Raw genomic sequence first — 27,532 nt, 5'->3', positions numbered from 1 at the left:
TACAAATCTTACTCTGCAGAAATCCCTCTCTCTGTGGGCGAGGCTTTTCCTCTCTTGCATGCTACAGAAGGAACAAAATAAAAACTAAACCAACAAAGCAACCTGGTAGGGAGCATCGCTGCAAGGGCAGAGAAGCATGGTGTTCCCACAGACACCGAAGCCCGGAAGCCTTTGGGTCTCTGTACTCCTCACCAAAGCCGGAGAATGCAGAACCAGGACTCCAAGGCCCCTTAGAAAGCGGCTCCCACCAGCCCTCGCCCCGCCTCTCCGCGCAGCTGGCCCCAGGCCGCAGAACAGCGCGTTACCTCTCACACCTGCAGGACGCAGTTCAAACCCCACCTCCCAGCACAGCATACCCACCCGCCTCTACAGCCTCATCTCTTCCTTTCCCGAATTCCTTCCGCACCCGAGGTCTGACCTGAGAATTTGACATTAAATCTCACACTACCTTTTCTTTTCCTCCAGATCAAGTACAATTGTTTTGCTGTCGCATTTAGATGGAGAACTAGAAGAAGGGGGGGCACGTCATATCTTTTGCTTCCCTGGTGGCCTCAGCCTGAGCCTCACTCATGAATTACTTGCCGAGGTGAATTGATTCAGTCTGAACAGTCAGCGGGAAGAGGGCAGAAAAGCAAATACTTTCTAGACAAAGGTCAGAACCCTTCCTCTTTCTTAAGCATGCAAGGGGGGTTGGGGGGGTGAAAGACTTCCCCACCGAAGTTCCTCTCTGCTTGTAATCGGGTCAAACAGTAGCCTAAGAGCAAAGGGAGCCCTTTTCTCTCTCCTTGGTACTTCCCAATTTTTAACATTGCCTGTGATTTTGGAGAAAAATAAAAGAATGGAGGGTTTATTAAAGCCAATTTATGAGCCCTAGATATCTAATTTTTTCTTTTTATTTATTGATTATGTATTTATTAAAAATATATAATTATTGAGTGGTTGCATTGCACATTATGATATGTGCTGAGTGCGCATTGATGGGTAAAAATGTGCGTGGCCGTGACCCTCACGGAGCTTGTTGTCTACCAAGTGAGACAGATTTTGAACAAGTAAACAGACATATAAGACAAAATACTAATGGGTGGATTACATGATCTGTGAATTATATCTCAATAAGACCGTTACTAAAATACTAAAGACTATGGAGAAGGGCCTTCGTAAGTATAGCGTCAGGACACCTGTCTCCACCCGTGTTGTCGCCGAGTGTCCCGTGTACCATAACCATCCTCTGCCCATCCTCAGTGATACCCAGCCCACGCTAGGTGCTGCTGACAACATCTGCCGCCCACAGCCTGTGGGGAGTCAGAATCGAGCTTTTCCTCTAGAAGATTATGGAGAACAGAAGGAAACACTAAACATTCAGCTGCCACCTCCTGTCACCAACGTTCTGGCCACATTTTAACTTGGCGAATTGGATCAGCTGTTCCCGAGGCTACTCTTCTCCCCCTCTTTCGGGGGGTAACTTTCATCTCCTTCAACGGCTTCATTTTCCACTTTGGTGAGTCACTGGGCAGAGGATGGAGAATGTTAAGTCATTACTTTCCTCATCTTTGTGGATAATTTGATACCATACATGGTCCTTTAGAATGTTTCTTCTGTATTTATATCTTGGCAAGGACATGCTACATTGTTCGCAATTCTTCTATTCTCATTGCCAGCTTTTTCTGGAAAAATCATAGAAAATAAGATGCAGGATACATTCAAGCCACAACCACTTGGCTCCCTGGTGTAAGGGTTTTTCTCATTCCCCTGCCCCCTCATTGCTTTCCAGCTCTCTGCCTCTCTCTCTCCCTCATCTCAGCTGATGCTTTTGAAGACACCCTCTATAGACTCTCCTGGGACCCCAGTTGTACTCTGGAGCTGCCTGAGAACACGCTAATCCCCTTCCTCTTTCACACCCTGAAAATTAAACATTCCAGAAGAACTCTTCTTCCAGGTGAGACTGACTGGCTTCTTCTCTGACAGGCTTTCTACTTGCATCGATGAGAGAGGCAAAGAAAAATTAGGTGTTCTCCAGCAGACTCTCTAAGAATACAATGAAAGGAAGCCACTAACCTAAACCAGCCCAGAATTCCAACGTCTTGTGCATGTCCTACCATCTACAAATCCGTAGAGCTAGCTCCCCTAATAACAGCAGGGACTTTTGGACTTCTAAAAGATAAGTTAAGTTACCATTTGTTGCCCAGAGAGCATTTAGGGAACTTTTTCCTGCAGGGCCAAGCCAGTGGTTACAGGCATAAGAGTGTTCCTTTGGTGAACAAGAGATGCAAATTTAGAGTTATTTACCAACGCTCATCACTAACTACATTAAAATATAAGCCTTGGCCTGTGAGAGTAAAACTGTGTTTTCTTGACATTTGGGTTTAAATGTTTTCAATATACTAAACAAGACTCTGCAGTATTTGTCAGCTTTATGTCAGTCACGTGTCTGAAATATTTCCTCTGAATAAAGAGTGCGACCCAGATTTATTTGTGGGTGGCACTGAATCTTTATTCCCTGATGCATCTCCAGCTGCTGTGGAGACATTCCCAATGACAAGAAGAGAGTAATATATTGTGAATAGAGAGAACTAAATAAGGAGTTTGGACCATCCCCTAAGTGGAATGCCAAGCAGCAAATTGAATAGCCTATTTGATTCAATTATTGCAAAAAGGGTTGCATCAACAATTCAAAGATGCAGTCATGGGTTTTGTAATGAACTTGAAAATGTTCAGTTCAGTTCCTTATACTATACAGGCAGAGCCAAAGGATGCATCATTTTAGTATAGATTTAAGACGACCCAGCAATCATAATAAAGTAAACATGGTAGGACACCCTAACAGGGGGCTGAGCACCCACGTGGATTTTCTTTTTTCCTATCAATTTCAGAATTTGACAAAATAATCATTTAGATGATTAGATCAGTTACATAAGTGTGTCTCCTTGACTTTCTTCTGTAGACTTAACCCCAGGAACATGGTGCTGCTATATGTGGTCACCTGACAGAGCCTACATATTTTGTTACCTAAAAGTTTGCCTTGTGTTTCAGAAAACCACATATGTAATTAATTGAGCCAGTGCAGACTTAGTTACTGCTTCCAGTCTCAGGTCAATGGAATCTCTACCCTTACCTCACCTGTAGTTCAGAGCAAACAAAGAAAGGACTGAACTGCAGGTGCCAAAATATGAATAGAGCAAGTAGCAGACACAGCCATTGCTCTCAGGGATTTAGATCCTATTTCCTCTTTATATAACTTGGGTCATATTTTTCCTCTGTTATGATATTGGGTTGTGTTGTGGGTTGAATTGTGTCCCCCAAAGATATGTTGAAGTCTTAACCCCTCGTATCTGTGAATGGGACCTCATTCGCAGATGTAATATCATTAAGACAAGGACCTACAGGATAAGGGTGAGCCCTAATCCAATTACTGGTGTTCTAATAAGGACAGAGAAATTCAGACACATGGACCCACAGGGGAGAAGCCCATGTAAATACAGAAGCAGATGCTGGAGTGATGCATCTACGAGCCAAGGAATGCCAGCAATCACTGGAAGCTAAAAGAGGCAAGGACGGAACCTAGACCTTTCAAAGAAGCTATGACTCTGACAACACCTTGGTTTTGGACTTCTAGCCTCCAGAACTGTGAGAGAATAAATTTCTGCTGTTGTAAGCCACCCAGGTTGCGGAAGGAAACTAATACAGATTGATTTTCATTTTTTCTTCCATTTCAGTTACTTAATCTCTAAATTTTCTACTTTTAACTTCTATAGTGCTTGTGCATCGATTTGAAGATTACATTTTTATTTTAAAATATGTTTCTGGAAACGACAGGTTTTGTTGATGACTTTGCAGTGGAATGTTTGCATATCAAGGGGGAAGAAAGAAAATGATTGTTTATGTGTTTAAATACATTGCTTTTGTCAAAATAAAATAAATGTCTATCCACGGTATGACAGTTAAATGGGGACTAATACTGCAGCAGAAAACCTGCAGAGAATGAGCTTACCCACCAGTAAGTGGACACAATTCACTGTGCAGGGGACCACCAATGGGCTTCTCCATGAGTTGTTTCTAGTGGGCTTCCCGGCACATTTACATCATTAAGTGATGAGGGACTGACAGAGGGGGTTTGAATCCTCCTCATCAAATGGTCCTATCTCTTAGGGTGGCAGCAAGGATTAGATGGGATAACATAGTTCCTGCTAAGCACTGAAGGCCCAGTGAAGAGAAGCCACTACCATTATTATTAACTGTAAAGATACCTAAGATTTTCATATTGTAAATCACTCTGAATCTTTTGTGAAAGGAAGCAAACCTTATGAAAACATGCGAAGTATATTCAGGAGGTAAAATTTACTAGCTCTTTTTCCAGAACCCTTGAAAACCTCTTGATACCCCCAAATTCTCTCATTCCTATGCCCTGGCTATAAATCGGCCTCCACCCCCACACTCACCAAGTGATAACAGCTGATGTTGACACTAGCTTCCACTGATAAATCCAGTGTTAGCTTTTGACCTATCGACAGTCATCTGGACTGCAAACCTCGTGTCTGCCCAAAAGTTGGAACTGGAAAATCTTTCATTACAGGGCCTATGGCCAAGCCAATATGATGTTTACAGTTCAGCTATACAAGTTCTCTTTAATCACCAGATTAAACCCTCAACTAATTGATACCTATAGATTCTAAGTTTTAAGTAAGAGAACATAATTTTCTGGAAAACAGTGGTTTGCACTGAGGCACAAAACTGCGTTTGGGTATGACTGGTTTTAGAGATAAGATCTGCAAGGCTTGGTGGGTCATACGTCCACGTGTGACTTTGCCTGCTGATGCCTGATCACCGTTGCCAAGACAGCCCCCAGCTGATGCCATAACAAAAGCCCCTCGGGTCCTCTCTCTGGAAAGCCTGTGCACTGCTGTGGATGCTTGTGTGATGCTCCTGTCATAATCACACTGAACCTCCCAGCAAGTGAGACCAGACCGCCAGAGGGAGCCCCCGCCTCCCTGCCCTCAGTGGTGAGAATCCTTCTCCCAGCCCTGGGCTGGGACCTTCTCCCTCCTCACTGCTGGGACGGATGTGGCAAGAGATGTCAGGGATGTGTGCCTCTGTTTTACTTAAACAAGGTGAGTGTGTGCTCTCAGTATAACAACCACAGTTAGGGGAAAAGACTCCTCACCTGGCTGTGATTCCCAAAGTTAAGAGAGTAGCCAGCAGAGTTGGATAGAAAGCAAGTGTGGAATGGTAGTGGATTTCCCCCGTTATTTGTTGACATCAAATTTAATCACATTTATTTTTATAAGTTTTTTTCAACTTTTTATATTAAAATGATTTAAAGCAGGTTATAAAAACAGCACAAGGTACACCCCATATACCTTTCATCCTGAATCATCAATTGTTTATTTTATTCCATTTGCTTTGTTATTCTCTTTCTCCAGATAGATGGATAGACAGATGGATAGATGATAAAGAGATAGGTAATAAATAGATAGATAACAGATAAAGATATGTATGTAAATGTATGTGTGCACATGTGTGTGTTTATATTTTTATATGTGCACACATATATGTATATGTATATATACATATTATTTTTTAATCATTTGAGAGTAACTTGAAGACATCATATGCCTTTACCGCTTAATGCTTCAGTGCAGTTATCAAAATAAGGATATTTAATTTGCGTGCAATCCTGTTATCTACACAGGGCATTTTCAAAGTTTGTCAAAGGTTCCCAAATGAACTTTACAGGGAACTGTTTGCTGCTCCGGGATTCATGCCAGGAACACACATTGCATTTGGTGGTCATGTTTCTCAGTCTCCTTCAGTTGGGAACATTTCCCCCGCCTTTGTTTTTGTTGACCTGTTCACTTTTGAAGATTACAGGCCAGTTATTTTATAGAATATTCCTCAGTTTGGGTTTGACTGATGTTTCCTCATGATCAGATTCAGATTAGGCATTTTTGGTAGAAACATCACAGAGCCATGCTGTGCCCTCCGCAGGGCTCAGATTAGGGGGCTCGTGCTCTGAGCTGGCTCATTATTGGTGATATTGACCTCCATCACTTGGATAAGGCGGTGTTCACAGGATTTCTCCACTGTAAAGTAACTCTTTTTTCCTATGTAATTAATAAGCAATTTGTGGGGAGACCCTCTAAGATCATGAAAACACCCTGTTCCTTATCAAACTTTCACCCACTAGTTTTAGCATCTGTGGTTGATTTTCTAAGTTCATCATTCCTTCTGTATTTGTTACATGGCATTCTATTTTATTCTTTTTGATTCTTTTTGATTTTATGATTATTAGTTAACATGTATTTTCTTCTATTTATTTTTCTACTAGTGTCAGTATGAACTCATAGATTTTTATTTTGTTTGGTGTGTTATAATCCATTACTATCATATTTATTATTATGCTTAAATTGACCCGGATCGACCAGTATGAGCCCTTTCAAGCTGGTTCCTCTGTGCTTTTGATATGTCTCCATTAATCTCTGAGCACTTCCTTACTTTCTAGCAAAATAAGAGGTTCATGAGCACTTTTAGCAAAATAGTTACCTGTTCACACTAGCTATAGCCACCAAAAAAATATTGGAGTCAGCCTCCCCTTTGCATGACCTTGTCCTGGAAGGTTCGTGGAAAGAAGGGCAGGGGTTATACCAGGCAAGGAGGCTGACTCTGGAACCTTGTGTCCTCCAAGGCTATAGAGAAGCATTTGGTGGCAGAAGCCTCTGTGTGGGCTTAGGCATTGGGGCCTCTGAGTAGAAGGAACATGTGCTTATTCCATTTATTTTTTATTCATCTTAAGCATCTTTGAATGTCCTTTATCATAGTCTTGTGACAATTTATCTGCTCTTGTTATGCAGGAGGGGTGCCGAAGAGAAAAAATAATGAGGTTCAAAAAGGATCAAGGATCTTAGAAACACAGTGTCCATGCCTCGGCCACCAGTAAGCACAAAGTGTATTTATATCAGTCGCCTCTGCACCGGGAGACAAGAGTAAGAGGCAGCAACACAGAACGTGGGGGGTGGACTCCACATTGCTTCAGAGTGGACTGCACGTGTGGCCGCACAAGTGTAATGGGATGGGGAAGACGCGAATTGTGAAGGAAATTTGAAGGGAAGTTTATATTTCATGTTTAAACCTAAATTCCCATTCCCTTCTCACAAAGGGTTAAGATGGTTAAATAATTCTCCACTTATAAAAAAGAATGTTAAAAGATTTAACCTCTAATCCCTTTTTAGATCTTAAAAGAAGATTAACGGTATGAGTGGAGGATCTAATTCTGTTGCATATCTTGTCTTAAAATCACATTTTTTCCCTAGAAGGTTACATGATTACAGTGTATTCATCATAATACAGACGAGTTACATCCTCTCTTGTTTGGAGGCAACAGCACAACTGGGAGTTGGGTTCTGGAAAGTTGAGGGCTCCATACTGCTTAGTGGATAGAAAAGGGAGTAGTAAGTTAGTCCCAGACTCAACTAAAAAATCAAATTCTGTAAAACTGTAAGCAAATTGCTGCAGGGACTTTTCATATATGGCCTTACTTACATCTGTGTTTGCCAGATATGGACCTTACCCCTGAAAGTGGGAAAACACAATATGCCAAATCGACACACATGATGACAGACTTGAAAGAGAAATAAATTATCCTCATAATAGCCTTGATTTAGTCTTTTGGGCATGGTTAGACCGAGCACATGAAGTAAGGCCAAAACATGTCCTCACATACCTCATAACAAAGTAAGCCCTTTTATTTCTGCAATAAACATTAATTTTATGGTTTGGTTAGGCACCGTCACCCTCACCTCTCCACTTAGAGAAGAATTTCCCCTCAGCTGAAATCCAGAGAAGGGTGGAAGGTGTGGGGAGAAGCAAGAGGCCACATGCACCAAGTGGTCCAAACGCACCACACATTACCTTATGTTATTTGGAAATGTGGTGACTTTAAAAGCAATTTAGAAATAAATGTGTTAGCGTGTGGAAAGTCAGCCTCAACAGAATGGATAAGGGGGTCTCTTGGCACACAAAAGGTGTCTGATAAAGTGTGTTCCAGACCAACGCTCCAAATTAAGTATTTGAGAATGTCATCCAAAAGAAAGGGGGGGAAAAGCCAAATAGTTGGCAAAAACACAGCTGAATCGTGAAACTGTACACCAGACTGCCAAGTCTCAAAGAATACTCTTAGGTACAATTTACTCAATCAACTAAGTAAGAGGTAGCCATAAATTACAGATGAATGCAGACGGTGGTGGACTCCAGGGTCACCTCCAAGCCTGTTAAAACTTTAAACACTCTGGTGCCTGATAGCCTGAAAGGTTGAAAACAGTGCTTAGTGCTGTGGTGGACTGCTTAAAGAGACTCTGTGTGTCTTGCTGTGTGTGTGTGTGTGTGTGTGTGTGTGTGTCTCACTGTGTGTGTGTGTCTCACTGTGTGTGTGTCTCGCTGTGTGTGTGTGTGTGTGAGAGAGTGAGAAAGAGAGACAGGCAGATAGACAGATACACAGAGATCTATTGCTGGGCACCCGTTCCACCCTGCTGGTCCTGCTTAGTGCCTCAGAAAAGAAAAGAAAATGCCCGCAGAAACAACCACACGATTCCAATGGAAAATGAAAACAGCTCCAAGAACAAAGGTGCCAACGGAGCTGTGGCAGTCACAGAGCCTTCACTGAGTTTTAGCAACAGAATGCTCGCATCCGGGGCTTACTTTAAACACAGTTCCGTTAAGATAATGCTCGAGGGAAAGCAAGCATGAAAGTTAGGTTAGGAAAGCAGCCCCCCACACTTCCACCCCAAGGAGATGAGGCTCCGGGGCAGGAGGAGAGGCGGTTGCAGTTTCCGCAGCTGTGGGTCTCCTCAGACTCCGGGGCACAGCTCTCAGGCCTGGAGTGGGTCTATTTGCCTCAGAAGGGCAAGGATGATTTGGACCCCTACATTTGCTGTGCTCTGCAGTTTGCAGAAGGCTAGCACATACGTTGAAACCTTTAAAGATCCAACTCTTCTAAAATATGGCATATCTTTTAGTCTGAAATATGTGCTTTAGGGAACTCAAAGTGTAATTCCTAAAATTTTATGCAGTGGTGAAATGATGGGATCTTACTCAGTTGTCTCGAGATGACCAGAAAGGAAGATGGTCAAGGAGCAGACAATGCAAATCGTTAACTGCCTTGACAATAAGCACCATCCATGTATCAACAACTTCCCAAAACTCTCTCCTTTCACAAGTCTAGGCTGGGACTCTACAGAGCACGCTCACCAGATTCTGTCTTCCTAAAGCTGACAGCTAAAAATATAAATAATCCAGTAACAAAGATATACAAGGCAGACTGATGAACAAACGGTTCTGAACACAGCATAAATGATATGTATTTAATTTCATGGCAAAAAGCACAGACCCGGGAGTTGGACAGACTCCCAATTGCATCACTTACTGTACTGATGACCTTGGGAAAATTACCTAACTTCTCTGTGTCCCAGTTATCACATCTGTAAAATGGGATAATCATAAATACCTATGGGTATTAGTCAGGGTTTACCAGGGAAGCAGAACTAATATATATATTTCTATATATAGAAAGAGGTATTAAGGAATTGGCTTATGTAATTAGGGAGGCTGGCAAGTCCAAAATCTGCAGGGTGGTTTAGCAGGGTGGAGACTCAAGGGAGAGTTGATGTTGCAGTTGATGACTGAAGGTCATCTGTTAGCAGAATTCCCTCTTGCTTGAGGGAGGTCAGACTTTTGTTCTATTCAGACCTTCGGCTGACTGGATGAGGCCCACCCACACTGTAGAAGGCAATCTGTTTTACTCAAAGTCCACCAATTTAAATGTTGATCTCATCCAAAAATACCCTCACAAAAACCTTTAGAATGATGTCTGAGCACATATCTGGGCACCCTGGCCTGGCCAAATCGATACATAAAATTAACCATCACAGCACTTCAAAGGATTTTTGCCAGAATTAAATCAGTTGGTTTATGTAAAATGCTTTGGACTGTGATAGGCACCTAATAAGTGTTATACGTGTTAGCTATTGCTATTATTATCACTATTATTATTAGCATTCTTATTAGGTAAAGAGTAATGAGTGGCAGAGGAGCCACTTTGAGGATGGCTTTCCAGGAGAGAGACGCCTTCTTCTCCCAAGCATTTGGGAAAGGCCTCGCAAAGAAACTGGAGATTTCTGGAAGTGTGGGAATAAGGAAAGAGTGGCCAGAAGGCAGTGAGACTAGGTGTGGCTTGGGGGAAATCTGACTGGGAGCACAGGGGGCTGTGTGGGAAGAAGAGGAAAGGGGTAGCCTTTGGAATAGAAGGTGAAAACCTCAGGCTTCCTTGCAGAGCCCAGGAAGCCTCTCTAAAACCTTGGGGTGGGGTAGAATGAACTGACAGAGGGGGGCTTAAGACAACTTTGGCAGAAAATTTGAAGGAAGGGCTGAGCAGGAGGTGAGACCTTCCAAGAAGAAGAGCTTGCCACACTCCTAGTAATGAACAAGGAACAGCCATTTTGTCCACTGCCCCTAAGGACTACAGGAAGGCAGGGGGAAGGTGTATAATAGAGTTGAAAATACGATAGGTTTTCTTGCTGAGGATGTTGAAAACTGTCTGCAGGTAAATCCGCATATGGGGGAATCTTGGTCCAGGGGGAGAGTGGCAGAAAATTCAGCAACTTCTTTTGACAAGTGTCATTTTCATTCAGTCTTTTCCCTAACTATGCAGCTTATCTCTCACTTTAAATAAGCCTACCCTTCTGAACTTATACCATTAATAAAATAAGACACTAATTTATTCTGCTCAGTTGAAAGTTTCAAACATAACATTGCATATTAGACAGTGACAAATTGTGTTATTGTAGCCTAACTCCAGTAGACATCCATAATCCAAAAGAAAATGAGAGGAAGAAAGTTAAGTTATGGGATCAGGGAACCAGTAAATCCTCATGCATGGGAAGTTAAGAAGTGGGGGGGCAGGGTGGTGAGCATTTAGAACCAGGAACTAAGAATGGGCTGCAAAACCATTGGTTATTCAAGACCATGGATATCACTTCATGGACACCACTTCAACCCCTTGTTTCTGCAGTATTTTGATTCAACTGAAGATCTTTTCACTTGTGAAAACCACACACATTTTAAAATAGGTTTTAGTGAAGAAATCAAATTCCTCTTACATAAATAAATTATATAGTTAACTTTGCTTCAGTCCATCTTTTCCATCCATCATATTCCCTCAACATCTTAGTGGTGGAAAGGAATGAAACCTGATCTGAGGCTCTCCAAGGTGCCTGAAGAAGAGGATGGCAAATGAAAGCATAGATACCTGGAATCCCAGATGTCAGTGTCTTGACCCAACAGTGGTTAGCATCCTCTGGCCTCTGCCTAAACTACCTTGAAAATTCTTATGTGCCCAAGGCTAGAAGTCCAGGAGGCAAAGCCATAGGGATAAAGATAGCCACGTCTTCTCTTTCCATCTTTCCTGAAAAAGAAGAGAACAAGGTCAAGTTTACTTCTATTCAATATGTGCTTGCAAGCATCTATTATTGAAAGACTAGATGTTGTGTAGGACCTAACCACTAAATACCTCCAATGGGCTCGCCACTTTTAATCCACTGACTCAAGAGAAAACAAGATAATTTTCTTAAAGAAACTTGATATAAAGGTAATAGACCCCCTCCCAAATGGTTAAGTCATAAAGCATATATAGGTAGTTGCACTAACAGGTAGCAGAGATGGCATGCGTGATAGGATTTCTGTAGATAAGGAGCTGCGTGAGTGTTGAGAGCCTTCAGAGCTGAGAAAAGATGTAGGTCTACAGCTGGTTTCCAAGGATGGGTGGGATTTGAACTGGCAGCAAGAAGAGGTACTCAGTCTTGGTGAAGGAAGGGCAGTAACAGAGGGCTAGATAACGACAGTGAGCATGGTGGCACCTTCAGGACCCACAGGAGATGAGTCTGCAATAGAAGACAAGGGTGGAGAGGTCACAGGGTCACACTACATCAGCTTGCTCTCTGGGGAACCCATACTTGCTTTCTTCCCCTGCCAAGATCTGAGTCCAGCTGAATCACTGTGCTGACTTAGAAGAACTAGCCCAGTGCCCAGCATATAATAGGTGCTCAATAATCGTTTACTGAATGAATGGCCCATCTGCTTTGCTGACATCTGTTTCTTCAGTCACAGGAACCAATTCCACAGACATTCTGACAATGGACATGATGAAGGGAAGGGTCAGGCCCCTAGAAGCATCTCACATCCTTTGACTACCACACGTCAGTAGTTTGGGTTGAGTGTGGGAGATGACCAGATGCCAGCTATACTCAAGTTTTTGTAGTAGGTGATGATGAAGGGATATGAATCTTTCAGACATTTTTTTTCCTCTTGAGGATTTCAGAAAACTGGGAATTTGGGGAAACAATATGTTGAAAATGAATGAGAAGGGAGAAACTTTTAAAAATATATTTAAAAAAATACATTCTCCTCTCACTGGGGCCAAAATCTCTTGTGAGAGTAAGAAGGGGGTCTGGTTTGATGGTGGTAAAAATCACCATTAGCTTATTATTTTTACTGTACTTTCTCCAAAAGCAGAATCAAGAAAAGATTGGAAAAAATTTCCTATAAAATTATAAGGAAAATCATATCTGGAAAAGGAAGACTCAGAACTTAATAAAGCAGTTCAGCTTCGGAGAACTGCCCCGGTGTTACTTCATTGGAAGCTTAAGAAGCGTAATAATTTGCCACATTCCCTTCCCCCAGCTGTGAAGATCGGGGAAGCACAGCAAGATGGAGCCTCCATCTTGGGTTTCTGGAGCCTGACATGGGCAGCACACCAACTCACATAGGACACACCAGGTGTATGAAAAATGAACTTGGGTTGGGTGAAGCCAATGAGATCTCTGGGTTGCTAATGCAGCAAAATCTACCCTGTCCTAAGACAAAAGTCTAGAATGAAAACAGGAGGATAGAGAGCAGAATAACAATCTTCAAAACATGTAATAAGTGTTAAAACCTAACACCTGCAATAAATTATTTGTGGAGGAAACAACAATCGTGTATCACTATCTGGTTCACTTCCTTTCCCCCTAACACATATACCCATAATAACCTTAAAACAAATAAGGTAGGAGATTAGTATTTCTATGAAGAGTATTATATATATTAAATAAATTGATCATGCATGAGGTAAAAATATTGTCTCTCTGCATCCCACTATATGACCCTGGAGATAGGTAATAACAATAGCAAATATATTGAACACGTAATGTGTCTCAAGTACTTTGCCAAGCGTTTTATATACATTACTTTGTCTAAACCTCATGACAACTCTATAAGCCACATTTTATGGATGAGAAAACTGAAGCTCAGAGAGGTTAAGTCGCTTGCCCAAGGTCACACAGCTAATAAACAATAGAGTTGAGATGAATCCAGAGTGTAGCCTCAGATCCCACCTGCTTAAGCAATATGCGATATTGTCTCTTCACTTTTCCCAAGCCCAGTGGTTCTCCCAAGATCACAGAGCTAGCTAGCAGCAGAGCTTCAACTAGAGTCTAGATTTTTGTCTTCCTTCTTCGCTGCCCTGTTTCTCCCCAGCCTCTTCCCCTTGTCTTTATCTCCTCTTCTCTGCCTGTTCCCCTGCCCCTATCCAGGACTCCGTGTTAGAATCCTGGGTGTGTTCTAGCTCCAGGGGGCTGCATTTCTAAGATACTTTATAACCCTATCCTTCCCTACTAAAAAATGGCAGTGGCACAGATATGCTGCTGAATGAATTAAGCTCCGTCATCCTACCAGCTATCTCCAGGTTCACCGCTTGCTTTTGCTATTTGTGCATTTTTATAAATTTTTTAAGCTTTCCAAGTGATTCTGATGGATAGTTGGAATAGAAAACTCTGCCCAAAAGGAAGTTAAACATGATGAATGAAAGCTGGTCTATCTGCTCCTCCTGGGAAGAGGCTGTTCCCACACCACCAGCTGTGAGGGATCCGACCCGTCTTTATTCTGGGCCAGGGTAGTTCTCCGCAGAGCCCCCAGTTCCCATTCTGCGGCTGCGGAGGCGCCCCCGTCGGGAGGAGTCAGGTCTGCGGCCGGCAGGAGAGGAGCCTCCCAGGCCCGCCTCCGGCTTCCTGGCGTCCCGCTCCAGCCAAGGATGCTCCAAGGTAACGCTTACTGGGAACGCTCTTCTTAGGGAGAATTTTAAGGGTCGGGTAAAGCCTCAGAGAACCCCTGACTTCTGCTCTTCCTTCCAAACAAGTCTTCGGGACTCCAGGGAAGGTGCTGGAAGGAGAGGAGAGGGCCGGCTCTGCGGATACTGGCTCCGAGCTCAGGCAGGAGGAGCTGCAGCCAGGTTCTAAAGGTTTATTTTATTTCCATAGCTCATTGTGGCAAAAGCAGAGGATATGACCTGAAGGATTTGACATATCCCGCCCCCAACTTTGTAGCTGTTTTATTTCCTTTCATACTCAGGGAACTTGCATGTAGGGTGAGGGAGGGTGGGGAAATCAAGATCTGGGTTTACAAGAGAAACCCAGAGCCTGAGAAGGAGGTTTGGGGAGAGGCGCTGGTACCGCACTTCACTGCGCACGCGCTTTCCCGAGCCGGCTCCGCGCCTGCAACCGGGCTCCTAACGCAGGGCCTTGTCTCGAAGAGCCAAGATGGAGACGGGAGGGCAGAGGAGGTGGAGACGGGAGGGCAGAGGAGATGGGAGATGGGCCCACCCGGCTCAACAAGGAAGGCGCACGATGGCTGCCATTCAGCCTCCCAGGGCCAAGGAAACTTGGCAAACTCAGTCTCTTGCTTTAGAAATCAGAGCAGAATTCCTGATGGTGGGTGGGGGTGACTAAGAAAAGCTAGGTAAAAAACCAGCGGTTTTGTTCCCTTGTCTTTATATTTATGAACCAGCAGTTTGGGGGATTCCCAACATACCTGCTCCTGTTATAGCTCTTCATTTTTTTTTTTTTTTTCTCCCAAAAGTTAGTAGAGCTGAGCCAAGTTTTCTTCTTTCCCTGGAGAAAACAGAAAGAAAAAAAAAAAGGCCTGTGTCCTGCATTTTAAAACATCTGGTGGGGCCATCAGGAGAAAAAGCATAAAGGCTATATATAATTTAACTTACCTTTTGGGATAGTTTTTATTACATTTACTTTCTTGGATACACAAAGAAAGTTTGGCATTTCCCCCATTAGTTAAAGCGTTTGGAATTTTGTTAATCAATGCCTAAATGTTCATAAAATAATGCCACCTTTTAAAAGCAGGGGCAAGGACCATTTCCAAATGCTTCCAGTCAGAAGGAATAATATTAAAATGCGGGTTGCATATGCGGGTGCTAAAACCAGTCTTCGGGGAGTGGGGCATAAGCTCTCAATTATCCCAACCACCTCCAGAGCCAGAGAGCAAGGCCAGAAATGCACCCCAGGCCAAGGAATACACCCAAGGATTGGGCCACCAGGGCCCTCAGGCAGCCAAGCTGAGCTCCTCACTTCCCTCCACCCAGGCTCCACTGGAAACCTACCTCTAGTCCAGCCCCAGCAGTGGGGCATTAATCGCTCATCTTCAGGGAGTGGGCTGATGCTCAGGCCCAGTGTGGTTCTCCCTGGAGATTGCATATAGCCCTCTACATGCTGGAAAAGGCGAAAGTGTATCTTACATCTTTTTTTCAGAGCCACACATTTACTGTGACTATTTGTTTATGTCAACTTCTCCCACTGGTTGGTAAAATTAATAAGAACAGGGACTGTGTTTTTGCTCACATTCAATATCAAGCACCCAGCACAGAGCCTGATATAAAATAGATGCTTAATACGGAGTTAATGAATATCCAACAATTTCACTCCTAGGTAAACACCAAAGAGAAATGAGTGCATTTGTTCATTAAATATCATGGATGCAAAGGTTCCTGGCAGATCTGTTCTTAATAGCCAAGACCTGAAAATAACCCAAATGTCTGTCAGTAGTGGAATGGATAAATATTGATAGAATGTGGGGTATTTGTGCAATGGAATACCCAGAATTTTTTTTTTAAAAATAAGAAAACGAAGCTACTATTCTATTCAACAACACAATATGGAGGAACTTCCCTGATGGTCCAGTGGTTAAGACTCCATGCCTCCAATGCAGGGGGCATGGGTTCGCTCCCTAGTCAGGGAACTAAGATCCCACGTGCCACGTGGCAAAAAAACCAACAACAACAACAAAATAATATTGAGCAAGAGAAGCCCCCCAAAATATGTGATTACATTTACATTAAAGTTCAAGAACAAAAAGAACAAATCTATGAAGATAGAAGTCAGAAAAGAAGTTACTTCTGAAAGGGGTGGGTAGCTGTAGGTGAATGGCAAGTGCCAAGGGTATTGACTGGGAAGAGTCCAGAACTCCTTGAGGAGCTGGAAGTCCTGCCTTTAGTTTGAGGTGGAAGAGATGCTGAATTGTCCCACATTGAGAATGATAACTAGTGAAGGAAAGCTGCAGTCTAAGGCTCTAAGGATTTGGCCTAATTAATTGCCCTATAAAAAGGAAAAGCTCCAGGAAAGCCGTGACTTGTCCTTGCTCATCCTGAATCCCAGCATCTAGAACAGGGCCCATTGAAGAGTAAAAACCTTTTTGAATGAAGTCAAACGTTGGCCACGCTCCTCCCCCTGATGCTCCCATCCAGTGCCCTGCCATGCTCACTCAACACTCTCTCCGCCAGTGAGAACCCACTAGGCCTGGAGGGCCAGAGGCTACCTTTTGTCAAAGCGTCTAAAAGGCACACCTCAGATTTCCACTTCAGCCAGTTATGTCTCCTGGGCTGCTTCTTTCTCTTCCACTTTCTCCCACTTACCCAGACTTGACACCTCAGCCATCTTTAATACCCCCCACCCCCTCATGTACCACAGCTACTCTGTAGCCAAGAGACCATCTCATGGATCAGTTCCCCCTTCCAGTTCCCACCACTATCATCCTAGCTCAACCCTTGATGACTTCAAGGAATATCCCCCAGGAAGCTACAATCCATAGCTCCCCCCAGATCAGTCTTCCTTAAGCATAGTTTGAGTCCTGGCACTCACCTGTCCACAAACTTTCAAAGGGTCTTCATTGCCTACCAGGTAAGACACCATACTCCTTGGCCTGGCACTGAAGACCTTCTAAAAATAGGCCTTAAAATAACTTTATAATCTTCATCTCCTATTACTCCTTAACAGGCATGCTTCATTTAAGTCAAACTGAGTGATGTGAATTCCCCAAGCAAATGTGGCAGTTTCCCACCCCCGACACCTTTGATCATAACTTCCCCCCCTCCGCAATGTCTTCCTCTCCTGTCTCTTCACCTGGTACCCTCTAAACCACCATCAGCTCCACTTGAGATCCTGACTATCTTTCACAAATGCTCAACCTACCTGTTGTGTTCTGAATTCTCCAGGTGTTTGTCCTTAGTTCCTGCTTTCAATTGATTTTTTTTTCTATTTGTGTTATTCTTATGGCACTTACTGTATGGTATCTTATGGTTGCATTTTAAGCTCATTTAGGTCTTATTCCTCTTTCAACTCACACAGTATCTTGTCCTCAGACAATATTAAATGCACACTGATTGAAAGAATAAATACATGGGAAGAAAATCAACTCTCCATTAGCTGTTATATTGAATAAGACAAAAATTAATTTACACTTGGGGTAAATAACTGCTTAAATAATTATACACACAAAGATATTTTTAACTGGGGACAACCCATTAAATGAAAGAACGACTGTAATGATGGAACTTCACATATATAGTATTGGAGCTTCCTGGCACCACCTCAGATCAGATCAAGAACTCTTCTGCTTTGGATAAAATCAGCCTTAATGACTGGCTGGGCCTGGATGTTTCAAGGTTCCCAAGAGGTATTTGTCTCCCTTGTGACCTGGTACAACCTTACAATACCACTCAGCTCAAAATAAGACAAGACTGTTACCCTCTCTCTGCCATCCACTACAATGTGTAGTTTTGGGAGAATGACTGACTTGTCCCAGGCTCAGTTTCCTTATCTGTCAAGTGGGACTGATAATCCTGCTTTGCCACATTCTTATGAGGAAGAGTGACCCAATGCAGGCAAACAGAAGGTGCCAATGTGGCCTTTAGTATTACTGCTTCTACTTGGGCCCTTGACTGCCACAGGTGTGCTTGTGGTTCTGTCTGGCTCCATGTGGCTTTGGCAGGAAAAGGGAACCTGCCCCTCTCCATCCCTGGACACTGCAGGGGGATGGTCTAACCTCTCTCCAGACCTTGTGGGAAGTTATACTAGGAGGCAGTTTGAGGCAGGCTCCCTAAATCTTATGAATTCCTCCACTTCTGAGTTCACTAAGACCAGAGGAGCTTTTCCCAGGAAGGAGAGAAACATTCCAGTCTGTTGACATAAAAATGCCCATGGGATAGTCCAGGGGAAATCAGTGAGATCGTACAGGAAGGAGACTGACGAGATTACGTGGCAGAGACTTCACGAGAACACAAGGTCACAAGGTCAAGCACACAAAGTGAAAAAAGGAGAGAGTGCTTCTGCCAGTTCCTGTAGATGATCACAGGGGCTTAGCACCGAGCGCGCGTGTGCGCACGCGCACACGCACACACACACACACACACACACACATTAAAGATACCAAAAACAAATACAAAGTTTTCCCTTGGAAAAAATTATAGTCCCTGGCAGGAAAGTAGGAAGTGAATTGTGAGAGGCTGGGCTGTCCTGGCCAGTTTTCACTAGTACATTGAAAGCTACTGCTCACTCATCAGGCCAGGACCCCAGGCGGGCCTTCCACACTCTCTGGCTCTCCTCAGGGAGGACTCAGTCCTGCTGCCAACTGGCAGCATGTCCAAACAAATTGGCAGGGCCCCACCTTGCTCTAAGTGAATGCATGTGCTCCTTTCAGCCTCGCAGTGGATACCCACTAGCCTGGTCTGCTGCCCCTTTCTGGAAAGTTAAGGCGGCCTTCCACCAATGCATGACAGAGCCTAACTCATGCGACTGGTCATCCCCTGAGGGGCGGAAAGAGGCCCTTGCTCCCCAAGTCCCTGGACATATAAAGACTTTCTGTTCAAGGAGTCAAATGCCGGCTCTTTCTCGTGTGTTGGCTTCTCTGTGCACATTTCTGTGGTTGTGTGCTGTGTCCAAAGTTGAGAGAAGTGGATAGAACTGAAAAACCTGAACAAAGTTAGCCACTGAGCATGAATCTGAATATGCCACAGGCAACACAGCCCAGAAAAATATTGTTAGTCAAATCTCAGTGGAAAACTAAGTCTGACGACAGTCATCTTGAGTCTAAAGCAGAGCAACTAAGGAGTAACGGAGACTCATCCTGTGGGCATGCCCTCCGGAATCTGGTCACTGCCCAGCAGTGGGGAAGGGGGCCGTCTGCACCATCTCCTTGGGAGCCCTTGACCATAACGGGTGAGACCTGAAGGAAGGGGGTTTAAACAGAAGCTTGAGGAGTTGGGGAGTTCACACTTGTCTTCCTTCCCTCCGGAAGGAGCCTCCTTTGCTACATTCTCCTCTTTGTCTTTGTCACATTCCCTCCCTCACCCCATTTTGGGTCAGCTCTTCAAAATAATGGATTTCCTGTTTGATGATTCTGTTTAGCTCTTTGAGAAATGTTGGAGAGGGGATCAGTTGCCACTCGCCAAACAAGCGTGTGAGGGTTGGGCAGGTGGGATGGTACAGTAATTAGCGACTGCTTGAGAAAGGGAGAAGGTTTGGAAATCCTTCTGTAGAGTGGAAAATAATAGCAAACAGAAGGCCTCTGGGGGCACTAAGTGCCCAGCTGTGGTTCAAGGTGACTTGTGTGGCGTGGCGCCCATCTATCAGCAGGGCCGTGTGGCTTTCTCCAGCTGTCGGCAGCCTGGTTACAAGCATGGAAAAAACAGGTGTGAGCAAGGCCAGGCTGGAGAGTCTGAGGGACCGTAAGACAAAGAAGCCAGGATGGTGGCAGGAGACGGGTTGACTTCAAGAGCAACATCCAGTCTGCAGAGGAGGGAGGTGAAGGCAGAGGGCAGCTGAAGGACAGAGAGAAAATCCAGGGAAAAGAGACTGAGGAGCATTCTGTAAGTCCCAACCTAGAGCAGGTCTTTATGAGGGCTTCCCTGAACAGAGCCCAGGGAGTCTGCTGAGCACCTGGGGTCAGCTCTCAGTGGGTCTAGGGTAGGAGCAGGAGACCCCCTCTTACACATCCCATCAGCATCTCCTCCCCCACCCACACACCCTCCGCTTCACCTGATCCTCACACCGGCTTGAAGGGAGAGGCAGAGAGAAGACCAGCAGAGAGAGAAGAAAGAGCTATGGAAGGCAGGGCCAGGAAAGATGGTGCCAGGCAGCTTTTTTATTCTTTTTTTGTTTGTTTGTTTGTTTAGTTCCTTGATGGATGACTATTTAGGAGGGAGAGTCAGAGACACAGGAAATCTACCACCGTCACCTTGCTGCCCATCAGCCAGACCTCAGGCCACAAGGCAAGGACCACTAGAGGCCAGCGAGGCAGCAGGCAGGCCAACCTCGGCTCCCCCCACTCCTCTGCCCCATCCCTCCCTCTGGGAAGAAGGAAAGAGGTGGACTGTGCCCCTGCGCCTCCCCCACCTTCTGCACCAGCTGCACGGAGGCGGAGCTTCAGGAGGCGTTGCAGCATCAACAAGCCCCTCCCAGTGACGCAGTAACATAGTAACACAATGACACAAGGTCAAATCAGGTTGCAGCCTTGTCCATGCTCTGCCTGATGTACCTTCTGGAGATAAAAGGAAACAAACAAGCGCTCTTTGTTTTTTGGTTTGGTTTTGGTTTCTTTTCTTTTCTGTGTTAATTTTTGAAACCTAACACATAGCACATCTGTAGAAATTCTCAGTAAAACAAAAGTACAATTTAAATACAACTTCCCATTCCCTGGAGAGGCTGTCTTTGGCTCAGTCCTGCCGGTATTTCTGCTTGGCTGGCCCTTGGGTCCTTGACACCTCGTCTGACCTGGATTGGCTCATCACCTGGATGAAGGTGTAGGGAATTGTGCACCTTTGTACCTTCTCTGAAAACAAAATTGAGAACATCTTTTGAAAGGTAGTCTGATAATACTGTTAAAAGTGTTCACCTTGGGGCTTCCCCAGTGGCGCAGTGGTTGAGAATCTGCCTGCCAATGCAGGGGACATGGGTTCGAGCCCTGGTCTGGGAAGATTCCACATGCCGCAGAGCAACTAGGCCCGTGAGCCACAACTACTGAGCCTGCGCGTCTGGAGCCTGTGCTCCACAACAAGAGAGGCCGTGATAGCGAGAGGCCCACGCACCGCGATGAAGAGTGGACCCTGCTCGCCGCAACTAGAGAAAGCCCTCGCACAGAAACGAAGACCCAACACAGCCAAAAATAAAATAATAAATAAATAAATTAAAAATTTAAAAAAAAAAGTGTTTACCTTACATAACCATCAATTCCACCTCTAGGAATTTGTTCTAGGGGAATATGCAAAGATTTATGAATAAAAATCGTAATAGAAGTTTTCTTTATAAAAGCAAAAAAATGTTACAAAGTGGAAATTTAGTTGAATGATTTATAGCATAAGGGAATATTTCGAAACCATTAGCAATTATATAACGTGTATTTATCCCAAAAAAGATGCTCACAATCCAGGAGGCAAATAAAAGGGGGTTATAGACAGTGTGATCCTATTTTGGAGAAATGAAGAAGAGGGAGGGAGGGAAGAGTCTTAAGCCTGTACACCTTAAAATGTTTCTCTGTGTGACTATCTTTCTTTTTTTTATGCTTTATGCATTTTGTAAATGTTCCTTATGAACCAACTTATTTTTTAATTAGAAGGAAAAACCATGTTACTTACACATGCATGCGCACACACACCCTGTTGGCTTGGCTGACTGTCTCTGCGGGCCTTGGGGGGCAGGCTCCACGACCTCCTTGCGTGGCTGGAGGCTGTCCTGGTCCTTGTGCTGCTCACCCACTGTTCCCCGAAGCCAGGAGAAAGCCTGGAAGGGGGGCTGAAGCGCAGGATGGTAGGGCGCCCGGCTCTCCAAGTTATCCTATTACTAGTACAGGCGTGTAAACCAAACCAATTCTCCTGTTACAGAATATTTTTGTTTGCAAAGCACAAAATTCTGAATCTACAGGAAAGGGAGAAAGCCCTGAAGGGTTATGCTGGCTCTAAGTGAGTTATTTCAATCCATGGCTTTACATTCTTGGTCAAAGTGGTTTAAATGTTTGTTTCCTGCTGAGGGGTAGTGAGCATGTGCTGTCCAAATGGTGGCTGGTTGCTGAGTGTCCCAGGAGCACCAGCGCCACAACCTTGGCATCTCCGTTCATCCTCCGGCCTCAGTGTCCTCTTGTGTGATCAGAGGCAATATGTATTCAGTATTCCACAGGCCTTTCCACACTGTTTGAGGAGCTCGTGGCTTGAGTGGGGGTGGGGTGGGGGGCTCTAGAGGGGACCAAGGAAGAAGCCAATCCAGCAGCACCCTGGATCCCCCACTCCCAGTATAACCAGAGCAGCCACTCCAGCTCTTTTGTATTATAAATGTTCAAAGTAAGAGCTTATCTGGAAAGTAGCATTCTACAATAACCAGTTTGAAAACCACCATCCTAATAAGGTAACTTTCATGTCCTTGGTGATAGAGTAGCAGCCCCAAACGCAGGGGACTTCTCAGTATTTTTCAGTTGAGGCAGGCATTGATCACCCAGACTTTTTTCCCAATTTGCAGTGTGATTTGTTTTTTTTTCCCACAGAGGAAGGCTGCCATCTTTAGATACAGCTCCAAAAATGAGATTCAAACAGGCACCAGGAAAGGATGTGTTATTAACTCATCCTCCCACAAAGAGAGTGGGAAATCCATCAGCCTGGCATCCCTACAAGGCACCTGGCACCAATTAGTCCTGCCCAGGGTAAGTGGCTCTGTGCAAGAGTGCTCAAAAGGGAAGTGGAGCTATCTGTGGCTCTTTGCTTGGGTTTTATTGGGTATTTCCTTTCCATATGGGGATATGGTTCATTGCCCTGTTCTCCATGGTAGCTGCTATTTCGCAATGGTGGTGTCTCTGTTGGTGCATACATGCAATGCCCTGTGGTGGTGGATATCCAAACCTTAAAAGTACATTGAATGAGGATGAAACTGTGCCAAACTTTATTTCTCAAAATGAAAGCACCAAAGCAGAACTTTCAAATCTATCTTACCCTTTGATTAAACAAGATTAAAAATTGTAAGCAAGATTGATAATTCTCTTTGTTTCCTGAAAATGAGAAAGAGGAAGAGGAGAGGGGAACAGGAAGAGAAGAGGAGGAGAGGGGCAAGAAAGAAGAGTAGAAGATAAAGAAATTAAAATTTGTTTATTTTAGAGCAAACTTTTTAATCCCAAGTACTAGAGATTTCCGTTCTGGATGGGCTGGGGAATTCTTAGCTTGTTAAGTTTCCTTCAGCTTGAAAAACAAAACCATCTATGGGAAGGGCTGCATGGGACCTGGATTTGATTGCACTTTCCTCTCATCTCTTGTGCAATGTTGATGGGGACCATGAAGAGGATGAAAGTCATGCTGACAAAATCCAGAGCAACTTGGCCAAACCCCCCTACCACCCCCCCGCCCCCACACACACACCAGATCGTTAACCACTCAGGGTTTCATGCTGAGCCCCTCTCCTTACCCCCCGAGTCCATCCTGCCCAGGCCGGGGAGAAGATGTGGGCAGCCTCTCTGAGAGCCATGTGTGGGACAGGCTGGCCTCCCCCAAACATGGCACACAGAAATCTAACCCCTACATTAGTATGTGAGAAGTTGAAGGAGTTTCCTGTAGCTCACAGAGGTTTTACTTGGATTTAAATTAAGTTGGCTATGGGAATTCCCTGGCAGTACAGTGGTTAAGACTGTGCTTTCACTGCCGTGGGCCCGGGTTTAATCCCTGGTCAAGGAACTAAGATCCCATTAGCTGTGCGGCGCCGCCAAAAAAAGTTAATTAATTAAGTTGGGTATTTCCCATATTTTGTTGTTCATGAAAAGCTTAATTTGTCTTATCATGAAACATCTTCATATCTGTATGGAAGGGCTTTGAAGGTTGATAAATTTTTCCAACTATAGCAGGTTTTATAACAGCGCAGAGAAAACAGAAGGTGACTTCAGGGTAGGTTTGAGTTTGTGCTTTAACAGATGTGCTAGGAACAGATCATCTCTGGATGCACAGTACCCCTGCCCCCTGGTGTGTGCTGGCAGTGATCATAAAGCTAACATGTGGTGCCTGACACCATTTCCAGAAACGTCTCTGAGCCCTTCACCTGAACTAACTCATGTAATCTTCGCCACTCCCCGAGGGTGGTGGGTCCTGTCATGATCCTCATTTTACACGGGAGGTTGGTTCACACAGCTAGGATGTGGTGAGCCAGATGGAACCTGGCACTCTGGCACCAGAATCTAGGATTGAAACCACTGCATCCCATCACCTTGTTTCAAAAATGAATGAGATTGATTGTGCTTTTGAAGGAAAATACTATCAGGTGGAAGGAGGGAGGGGACTCCTCATGTACAGTATGGGGTGATGATGCTTATGGCTCAGTGGAGAGGGACATAAGGTCACGGTTCTGACTGGTAGTGTCTGCACTGCAGAGAGGCATGAAAACACAGCAAATAGCAGAGTATCTGTTTGGTTCTGGGAACTGAATAGAAAGTCAAATATTTTACCTAAGTGTCTTATTTAATTGCTGCATTGTTTCATTGCAGCATTTATATCTCGAGATACAATTGCGTCAAAACTTGGCAAAATTGGGCTGATCTTTGAACAAGCTTTCCAGAATGGGGTCAGAGAGCAGCTATAAAATGGAAGACCCTCCCAAACTCTGGCTTTGCCTCAACCAAGGCCATTTCTGTTTGTTAGGGCCTTGATGATATCATTGTACTGCTCTGGAAGGCAGCATATAGTGTGTGTGATATATTCTGTTGAAGAAATGTATAAACAGTTAAGGGGATCCATCAGCCAGTCATTAGCAGGGATTAACTCATTGTTTTATCTCAGTGCTACCAGAGATAGCACTTGTCACATTGCCAAAATGGGGCACTGAAGGAAGTGGAGGAAGGCTAGGCAAGGCTGATTTAGACTGGCGAACTTTAAAAATTTTTTTTTATACAGCAGGTTCTTATAGTTATCTATTTTATACATATTAATGTATATATGTCAATCTCAGTCTCCCAATTAATCCCACCACCACCATCACCACCTCCCCACTTTCTCCCCTTGGTGTCCATACGTTTGTTCTCTACAGCTGTGTCTCTATTTCTGCCTTGCAAACCGGTTCATCTGTACCATTTTCTAGATTCCACATATATGCGTTAATATATGATATTTGTTTTTCTCTTTCTGACTTACTTCACTCTGTATGACAGTCTCTAGGTCCATCCACATCTCTACAAATGACCCAATTTCATTCCTTTTTATTCCACTGTATATATGTACCACATCTTCTTTATCCATTTGTCTGTCGATGGGCATTTAATTTGCTTCCACGACCTGGCTATTGTAAATAGTGCTGCAGTGAACGTTGGGATGCATGTGTCTTTTTGAATTATAGTTTTCTCTGGCTATATGCCTAGTAGTGGGATTGCTGGGTCATATGGTAATTCTATTTTCAGTTTTTTAAGGAACCTCCATACTGTTCTCCATAGTGGCTGTATTAATTTACGTTCCCACCAACAGTGCAAGAGGATTCCCTTTTCACCACACCCTCTCCAGCATTTGTTTTTTGTAGATTTTCTAATGACGGCCATTCTGACCAATGTGAGGTGATACCTCACTGTAGTTTTGACTTGCATTTCTCTAATAATTAGTGATGTTGAACAGCTTTTCATGTGATTCTTGCCCATCTGTATGTCTTCTTTGGAGAAATGTCTATTTAGGTCTTCTGCCCATTTTTTGATTGGGTTGTTTGGTTTTTTAATATTGAGCTGCATGAGCTGTTTATATATTTTGGAGATTAATCCTTTGTCTGTTGATTTGTTTGCAAATATTTTCTCCTATTCTGAGGGTTGTCTTTTCGTCGTGTTTATAGCTTCCTTTGCTGTGCAAAAGCTTTTAAGTTTCATTAGGTCCCATTTGTTTATTTTTGTTTTTATTTCCATTACTCTAGGAGGTGGGTCAATAAAGATCTTGCTGTGATTTATGTCAAAGAGTGCTCTTCGTATGTTTTCCTCTAAGAGTTTTATAGTGTTTGGTCGTACATTTAGGTCTTTAATCCATTTTGAGTTTATTTTTGTGTATGGTGTTAGGGAGTGTTCTAATTTCATTCTTTTACATTTAGCTGTCCAGTTTTCCCAGCACCAATTAATGAAGAGACTGTCTTTTCTCCATTGTATATCCTTGCCTCCTTTGTCATAGATTAGTTGACCATAGGTACATGGGTTTATCTCTGGGCTTCCTACAGACAAATTCTTAGAAAGGTATAACCTTCCAAAACTGAACCAGGAAGAAATAGAAAATATGAACAAACCAATCACAAGTAACGAAATTCAAACTGTGATTAAAAATCTTCCAACAAACGAAAGTCCAGGACCAGATGGCTTCACAGATGAATTCTATCAAACGTTTAGAGAAGAGCTAACACTCATCCTTCTCAAACTCTTCCAAAAAATCGCAGAGGATCCCTCCTAAACTCATTCTACGAGGCCACCATCACACTGATACCAAAACCAGATAATGATACTACAAAAAAAGAAAATTACAGACCAATAACACTGATGAATATAGATGCAAAAATCCTCAACAAAATACTAGCAAACAGAATCCAACAACACATTAAAAGGATCATACACCATGATCAAGTGGGATTTATCCCAGGGATGCAAGGATTCTTCAATATACGCAAATCAATCAATGTGATACACCATATTAACAAACTGAAGAATGAAAACCATATGATCATCTCAATAGATGCAGAAAAAGCTTTTGACAAAATTCAACACCATTTATGATAAAAACTCTGCAGAAAGTGGGCATAGAGGAAACCTACCTCAACATAGTAAAGGCCATATATGACAAACCCACAGCAAACATCATTCTCAATGGCAAAAAACTGAGAGCATTTCCTCTAAGAACAGGAGCAAGACAAGGATGTCCACTCTTTCCACTCTTATTCAACATAGTTTTGGAGGTCCAAGCCATGCAATCAGAGAAGAAAAAGAAATAAAAGGAATACAAATTGGAAAAGAAAAAGTAAAACTGTCACTGTTGGCAGATGACATGATACTATACATAGAGGATCCTAAATATGCCACCAGAAAACTACTAGAACTAATCAATGAATTTGGTAAAGTTGCAGGATACAAAACTAATGCACAGAAATCTCTTGCATTCCTATACACTAACAATGAAAGATCACAAAGAGAAATTAAGGAAACAATCCCATTCACCATTGTAACAAAAAGAATAAAATACCTAGGAATAAACCAACCTAAGGAGGTAAAAGACTTGTACTCAGAAAACTATAAGACACCGATGAAAGAAATCAAAGATGATACAAACAGGGACTTCCCTGGTGGTGCAGTGGTTAAGAATCCACCTGCCAATACAGGGGACACAGTGCCACAACTACTGAGCCTGTGCTCTAGAGCCTGTGAG

General features: G+C 43.6%; 1 protein-coding gene across 1 annotated transcript in view; it reads left to right on the top strand.

The window, feature by feature from the left end:
- The first annotated feature begins 10,090 nt into the window (after positions 1-10,090).
- Positions 10,091-27,532, top strand: part of LOC137763445 (UTP--glucose-1-phosphate uridylyltransferase-like) — a 99,579-nt gene continuing 82,137 nt past the window's right edge. The window contains exons 1-6 of the mRNA XM_068541961.1: positions 10,091-10,212; positions 13,972-14,120; positions 14,216-14,317; positions 19,741-19,867; positions 21,836-21,944; positions 22,672-22,827. Coding sequence (XP_068398062.1) covers positions 10,091-10,212; positions 13,972-14,120; positions 14,216-14,317; positions 19,741-19,867; positions 21,836-21,944; positions 22,672-22,827 — 765 coding nt within the window. The remainder of the gene's footprint in view (positions 10,213-13,971; positions 14,121-14,215; positions 14,318-19,740; positions 19,868-21,835; positions 21,945-22,671; positions 22,828-27,532) is intronic.

The sequence above is a fragment of the Eschrichtius robustus genome, chromosome 4, assembly GCF_028021215.1.
Source record: "Eschrichtius robustus isolate mEscRob2 chromosome 4, mEscRob2.pri, whole genome shotgun sequence".
Lineage (NCBI taxonomy): Eukaryota > Metazoa > Chordata > Mammalia > Artiodactyla > Eschrichtiidae > Eschrichtius > Eschrichtius robustus.
The sequence above is the reverse complement of the archived record's forward strand: the minus strand, read 5'-3'. Positions and strand labels throughout refer to the sequence as shown.